The sequence below is a fragment of the Octodon degus genome, unplaced genomic scaffold (genome assembly GCF_000260255.1).
Source record: "Octodon degus isolate 3935 unplaced genomic scaffold, OctDeg1.0 scaffold00043, whole genome shotgun sequence".
Classification (NCBI taxonomy): Eukaryota; Metazoa; Chordata; class Mammalia; order Rodentia; family Octodontidae; genus Octodon; species Octodon degus.
The window spans coordinates 6,400,960-6,408,867 of NW_004524619.1; the positions used below are offsets into that span (position 1 = coordinate 6,400,960).

At 39.1% G+C, this 7,908-nt stretch overlaps 1 protein-coding gene and 1 pseudogene across 1 annotated transcript in view; one reads left to right on the top strand and one right to left on the bottom strand.

Moving 5' to 3' along the window:
- Fam208a (family with sequence similarity 208 member A) overlaps positions 1-7,908 on the top strand; it is a 59,347-nt gene that overhangs the window by 36,537 nt on the left and 14,902 nt on the right. Inside the window, exons 15-16 of the mRNA XM_023715731.1 lie at positions 4,257-4,657; positions 5,824-5,965. Coding sequence (XP_023571499.1) covers positions 4,257-4,657; positions 5,824-5,965 — 543 coding nt within the window. The remainder of the gene's footprint in view (positions 1-4,256; positions 4,658-5,823; positions 5,966-7,908) is intronic.
- Positions 6,325-7,518, bottom strand: LOC101572923 (annotated as a pseudogene).

Below are 7,908 nucleotides of genomic sequence, written 5' to 3' on the forward strand. Positions count from 1 at the left end.
TTTTTTTTTTTTTTTTTTTTTTTTTTTTTTTTTGTGGAACTGGGGATTGAACTCAGACCCTTTCACTTGCCGGGCAAGCCCTTATTCTACTGAGCCATCTCCCCGGTCCCTTGTTCCTCTATTTCTTTTGTTTCTTTTTCTTTTTTTTAAATGTATTTGGTTGTTGCAGGATCTTACTACACAGCTCGGTGTTGTGGTGATCTTCCTGCTTTCATACTCCCAGTGTTGAGATTACAGGCATGTGCCACTACGCCCGGGTGCTGTGGCTGTCTCATCAGCCCACTCGGGGCTGGGCTGGTGTGGCTTGTGGTGCGGGGGATCTAACCGCAGCCCCTGAGCTTGCTTAAGCAGGTACTTTAGTTCACTGAGCTATCTCACCGACCCTCCTCTCTTAAAGAGTAGTTTTTTGACTTTTTTTTTTTTTTTAAACAGGGTTTTGCTAAGCGGACCATGCTAACCTTGAACTCTCTATTAGACAGTCCATGCTGGGCTTTAAATTAAATGGCATGCTCCAGAGTCCTGGGATTAGAGGCATGCACCACCACACCTAGCTTATTTTTCTTTTCTTTAATAACCAGCTTTCTTGTTTTTTCATACTTATTTTCTCTTACTAGGTTGGATAGATCAGTATTCTTGCTACATTTTTGTGCTCCTAGCAATATGTGTCCTGATTTCTTTTATTCCTTTTTTTTTTTTTTTTTTTTGGTACAGGGTCTCACTATGCAATATGGACTCGTAGTGAACCTCCTGTTGCCTCCCCAGCGTTGGGATTACAAGTGTGCACCACCACGCCCGGACTCCATTGCCAGCTCAATGCACCCCTGGGGCAGGGCTGGCGTGGCATGTAGTACTGGGTATCAAACCCCAGTCCCTGCACTTGTCTAAGCAGGTGCTTAGTGCACTGAGCTATCTTGCCGGCTCTTTTTATTCTTGTACTAATTTAGTATGTTGGTTATTAGCCATGTGTTGTTATTTAAGCTTAAGTGAATTAAACCGAAATAAAAATTCATTTCACCTGTTGTACAGCCTATATTGGAAACTACAAAGAAAGTTATTATTATTATTTTTTTTTTTTGCAGTACCAGGGATTGAATCAGGACCTTGTGCTTGCCAGGCAAGTGCAGAAAGTTATCTTTTTGGCAGAGCTGTTATCTGCAGTAATAACTCGGAGGGTTATTTTTTTGTATTTCTTTTTCTTTCTAATATTATTTTCCTTGTCCATATTCTGTTCTTGGTAGCTTTTCTGACTTACTACTAATAATTTCTTTGGTTTATTTGAGCATCACATTCTTAATATCGCTTTCTTAATTCACGATCAGTCTTACCTTCTGGGGCTCCCAAGGTAGCTCAGTGGATGAAGCACCTGCTTAGGCAAGTTCAGGGACCAGGGTTTGATCCCTGGCACCACATACCACACCGGCCCTGCCACCAGGCTTGCTGAGCGGCACCAAATTCAGACGTGGTAGTGCATGCCTGTAATCCCAGTGCTGGGGAATGCTGAAAATAGGAGAATCACTAGGATTCTGAGCTGTGTAGTGAGACCCTGTACCAAATACATAAAAAAAAGAAACTCACCTTCTGTACTTGGCATTCTGTTACAGGCTGGCCTCATGCAGCCACTTTTCCTATTCTTTCATAAACTTTAGTTACAATTCATCTTGCCCCCTATGATGTTGTGCTCAGTCTTTTGCTTCCTTTTTTTCTTGAAGCATCTTGTACTTCTCTCAGTTGTTATATATCAACTTTCCTCAGCTTTCTGGTTGTTCTGTTCATTGTCTGCATGTTGTTCATCTTACGTTGGGCTTGTGATCTGTGCTGAGCCAGTTAAAACTTCATGATACATGCCATCTGTCTTAAAGTGTTGGCCTGTGTCCTGACAGCTTTAAGTGCAGTGCTATGGGTGCTTTATTTGTATAGATTTCATTTCTTGAGTGCTAGGCTTTCTTTTTTCCTTTGTTTTTGGAACAGTCTTGCTGTATGTAGTTCAGTCTGGCCTTGAGCTCATTATGTACCTGAGGCTGGCCCTGAACTTGTGGCAGTCCTCTTGCATCAGCTTTCCAGAGTGCTGTGATTACAGGTGCGCACCATCACACCCAGTAAATATTAGGCATTATTATCCTCATTTTGCAGATAAGAAAACCATCTTTGGTGGGCAATTAAATGACATTACCTAAAGTTTTACATAGTGGCAAAGTCTATATTCTAACTCAGGTTTTTTTTTGAGAAAGGGTCTCACTGTCTTTTAATTCACTGTGTAGCCCAGGCTGGCCTCAAATTCATGGCAATCCTCTTGCCTCAACCTCTGGAGTGCTCTCTAGGATTACAGCCATATGCCACCATGCCCAGCTATCTTAACTCAGTTCTGATTGAATCCAAAGCATTCTTTGAACTGCTGTTTTTCTTTTCTTTTTTTGTTTTTGGTCTCTATGTGCAGTTCAGGCTGGCCTTTAACTCACTATTTAGCCCAGGCTGGCCTTGAACTCATGGCAGTTCTGCTTCTGCTTCTAAGTGCTGGGATTACAGGTGTGTTCAACTATGTCTGGGTCTGCTGTATTTCTTAGCGTTGACTACATAATAGGTATTTAATAGTTTGTGGTTGGTAATTGGTTAATTCTGTGTATGTAGAATAACAATTAGGTTTTGTTAATCTAAATGGTAGTAGATAAGCATAGTGGTGTACAACTGTGATCCCAGCACTTGAGAAGCAGAGGTGTTGCAGCTGAGAAAGGAGAGGAGTGCTGTCGCGTTTGAAACCATCTGGGCTACATATTTTAGGGCTACTTAACTACATAGCAAGACCCTGTCTAAATGGATAGGTGAATGGATGAATGGCTGTATGGATGGGAAGCTTAAAATTGAAATGAGGCCAAGGCAGAAGTGATAAGATTCTAGGAATTTCTTGCATATTTTTAGTTATTTTACATCTTTTGTTTTTGAAGTAGATATTTGGAGGCTGGGTTATAATTTAAAATATTCTTTTGAGGGGCTGGGGAGATGGCTCAGAATAAGCGCTTCCCTGGCAAGTGCAAGGGCCTGAGTTCAATTCCCCGTTCCGGGGGGGGGGGGGGATCCTTTTGATTTGGTGGTGAACCCACTCATTATATGAGCTAACTTTTGAGCCCCTCTTTTTTGGGGTACAATATGTATACAGTGTACCTGTTTTAAACACACAGTCTAGTGAGTTTTGACAGTTGTGTGGCCACCATTCCAAATTTGGAGTATTTTCATTATCCTTCAGAAGCTGCTTTGTAGTTAAACTCACCCAGACCTATTGATGCTCTTTTTAAGTCTCTATATTAGTTTTGTGTGCTCTGTAATTTCCTAGTAGAATCATAATTAGATACTATAACGTATAATTAAAAGAAGTATGTAATCTTATTTAAAAAAAATTTTTTTTACTGTGGTTTATTACATCCTAAATTAGAAATCATAATGTCCACTCCAGCATCAAAGTGCATGACTTCCCCTTTTTTTATTTTGACTTGGGATCTCACTAAGTTGCCTATGTTGGCCTTAAATTCACACAATCTTCCTCTCAGCCTCCTACGAATCTGGGATTACAGGTGTGCTCCTGAAGGAAGGCACATTATTTTCTGAATGTCTGTTCCTATGAAAGTTTTAAATGTATTAGTTGGGCAGATTGTCTAGATTTATACCTTTCTGCAACCTTGTCTTAACATGTTTTCTCTCATAGAGGGCTCCAAGTTTGGTGGGGATTTCTTTGGTATCTCTAATATCTGGGCTTCATTATGAATTTTAAGTCATTTAGTCATTTGAGACAAAGCTTAGAAGAGTGCTTTATAGAGGAATAGAGGAAATAGAAATAAGTAAGGATTTTTAGTAGATTTAAGTGTAATTTGGATCTCTTCCTAACAAAATAGCAAGTGCAAATGTTTCAGTTTTTGTCAAGCAATAATTGACTAGGATTTTGGTGGTAGAATTTAGGGTAACTATAGTGTGGTTATTAATATATTATGCACATATTATAGAAAGTTTGACCTATGTACAGGATCTTACAACTAATGAATATTTGACCTGTCCTGACAGCTTTAAGTGCTATGTTCTGGGTGCTTTATTTATATGGTCTAGTAAGGGATAGGCATGTTGGTAGAACTGAAGTCTGACTTGTATGACTTTTCCCCATACATTTTTTTCCCCATACATTTTATGTAAGTAATTTTAAAGGCCTATTTGACTTATGTATGCTGACTTTTGAACTTAAGTTTAAGAGCTGAATTTTGTTTCTTTTTTCTCAGAGTCTCCACAGCCTATTGGCTTAGTTGGGCATGATGCTGATTTAAGGCAGCAGCAGCAGGATACCTGTAACTCTGGTGTTGGTGACATTCATACGCTGTTTAATTGGCTGTCAGAAACACTAGCAAATGCACGCCATTCTGATGCATCCCTCACAGACACAGTCAATAAAGCCTTAGGATTGAACACGGATAATGCTTATGAAGAGCTGAGGCAGAAACATAAATTGAACTCTGTCTCAGATAAGAAAGAATATGAGCGTCTTTCTTGTACAAAAAATGAAAACGTACATTTTAAGGGTGTTCAGAGCCCGTTGTTAGAAGTCAATCCTTCATCTTTAAAGTATCCTGTTGCTGTATCCACCAGTGAAGTAGGCATTGACCATAAGCTGCATTTGAAAGAAGTAAGCATATATCTTTTGGTTATTTTCGTTTGATTTTCACTGTTTCAAAGAGAGCAAGTGAATATGCTTCATAGAGTGATTTCTTTCAGAAGAACTAAAATACACTTCTGATTAAAGATGTCTGTCCAGCATGGTATTGCTAAATTTTCTTGTTACAGATATATAAATGCAAAAGTGGTGGTTTTTCTTCCTGCTTGTAGGGCTTATATGTAGAATAAAGTTTACTTACTATGATATAACTAAAGCTGGACAATGTCAGAAATGGCATATTGGAATTTAATTCCATAATGTTTTGTAATAAAATTGAGTCTTCAAAGCATTGGCTGCTCTCTGGTGTCAGTTAACAGAAAACTTAAAGATGATGCATGACTGAACTCACTGCCCCAGGGTAACAAATAGGGGATGTATTTTATATTTCTCCTGTAGGTAGTAATGTAAAACAAGTGGCTATTGAGATTACTTATGAAGTAACTCTTAGCCTTGCTTATTAAGGCATCTAATTTATTTATTTAGGGTTATTGCTTATAAAGGATTGGTTTATAGCTGAGAAATAGCTTTAATCTCCTTCGAGAAGTGGCTACATCCATTGAGAATACTACCAGGGTGGTACCATATTCCTGTGGGCTTATTTCCAATTCATTCATTTCTCCTTTGGCTAAAAGTCATCTGTACATGTCCTCAGCCTTCATGTTCTTTTGGGATATTTAGGGGAGGGGGATGATGATAGGGTTAAAAAGTAAAGTATGTAGGCATTGAGATACTAAACTGTTATTTCCTAATATATTTAATATTTAAGTTGATGGCTATGAGCCAGAGAGTCCACTTGATTTTGCAATACCCATTCATTTATGTGTTATTATCTATGTCTGTGGCTGTTTTTATACTATAATGCAGAGTTAAATATTTGGCCTACAAAGTTCAAAATATTTACTGTATGGTACTTTACCATAGGTTTCTAAGTCATGGCTATAAATACCAGATTATATCTTCAGAGTAAAAATTGTTGTTTTGAGATACAGTATTGTCACTTTACTATGTTGATACTACTCATTTGTGATATTTATGTTGAAACTTGAGAATTTCCTCAGAAAAAATATTTTTATTAAATTTTGATTTTTAAAAATTTGCTAGAGAGAAAGCTACTGAATATGTACTTTTATTTTTAGGATCCAAATTTACTTAACATGAATAATTTTGAAGATTGCAGTTTGTGTCCCACTGTTCCCGTTGAACATGGATTCCACAGACAGTCTAATTCAAATAATGTTGAAGAGACTGAAATTCATTGGAAATTGATTCCAATTACAGGTAAGAATAGATGTAATAGATCTTAGGTTGCTTCCTTTTACTTAGAGATCAGCTTCCTAAAAGGCTTCATCTTTTCTGTTCCACTCTTGAGTTAAACTAAGGTGTTTCATCTTACCTGGTTGTGACATTTTCAGTCTTTTTTTTTTTTTTAATTTTTAAGAGGATTTTTATTCTATATTTAAAAAAATCATAAAATAAAAAAGAAGTCAATCAACATATGTATCAGAAGTCCCTCCAGCAGTCCCAGTATTCACCAGCTTTGGCCATTTCTGCTCACAACATAGATCTTTTAAGGATCATTGTCTTTGCTCAGTCTGTAGCTCATTCAAGGATCTTGGAGATGACTCTAGTCTTTAAAATCAAACTTGTTCTGCCACATCCAAGACCCTGAATTTTTCCAAATTGTAGAAACATGCTTTTACCACCCATCCACAAAAATACCTCTTATTCAGATCAACAACAGCTTTAATTGCTGATTCAACTCTCTCGGATTTTATATTTGTACTGCTTCATCATCTGGGGCACCAGGAATTTCAGATATCACACATTTGCCAACTTTGCCTTTTTTTTCACATTCTTCATTTCAATTTCTAAATCTTCATCAACTTCTCTTGCACCAACTGTGTTCCCCAATAGGACCACTTTTAGTAGGACATTTAAGTATTTCAGTTAATGGATTGGAATCTGACCTCTTTGATGCATCTTGAGACTCGCCCTTCTCTGTGGCATCACCCACAATGACCTTGCTGCCCAGTTTGCTAGTCTTCTCCATTGACAACACGGTGCACAGCCCCTGCTCACACTTCCCCAGACCCTGGCCTTCCTGGAAGCCAAACTTGTGCATGATCTTATGTGCTACTGTGCCACCCATGTTAGCAAGGAAGGAGTTGCTGGGCCCAGTTGGAGATGTTGACCTATCCCGTTCCTCATGTACTGGGGGAGGAATAGCAGCTTTGGAAGACTGTGATCGAGGTCTTGAGTCCTCTTCATAAGGAAAATCTCGAGGTGACTCTGTCTTTCTCTACAAGAGAAGTAGGTGGTTCAGTAGCTCCTCCCATAGTTCTTTTTCTCCTCTCCCACTCATAATCTTCATCTTCATCAGAATCTGGTTCTGGTTGCCTTGAAAACCCACTAGCTTCATGTCTGTCTTTACGCCTCTTTTCTCTTTCTTCTGTTTCCTTCTGTCTCTCCAGCTCCTGCTGTCTCTGTCGTTCCTTTCTCTGGTGCTTCACTACTTTCTCGTAGTCATTAGGAAACATAGGATCATATTCGTCAGCTAAAGAAATGAGAACTTCTCCTGCAGAAAACCCACTGAAAACAGGGTCCTTCAGGCCTGCTGCAACATGTGGTGTTGTGTCCACAATCTGCCGGTTGTCTGCAGAGCTGCCTCACTTTAAATCAATGACAGTACTTTGTTTTGTCCTTTGGCTCTTTGCCTGAGTGAGTGCCACCTTCTTCACCTGAAGCTGAGACTGCAAAAACTTGAAGTTTTTGGACCAGCTTTCTGTTTTTGAGTCACTGGTTTCCACTCCCAGATCATTCTATAGGGACATCTTCTTTTTGGTTTAATGCCGGCCCACTGGGCTGACTACAGATGGGCCATGGCCGCAATAGCATGGAGCCGGCCACACTCTGCTGAAAGCCCAGAACCTTTTTGAGTCAGCATTGATGCCCACGCTCCGCCGGGTCTGCCTTCAGTCTTATTTTAAATAGTGTAATGTCTGTCACTGAGTGATGCTGTTCTCAGTCTGTGTTGTCACATATCTGCTAAAGGACCTCTCCCCATGGAATCAGGTGTGCAAATGATCAAATGAAATCAGGAAACAAGTTTCTTGTGAGGGAGGTATAGAAATGAAACAATGCTCTTTGGGCCAGTACTTCTTACATTTTACCACAACAAGCTGTCTTCTAGGATTCTTTTTTTTTTTTTTTTTTGGCAGAAC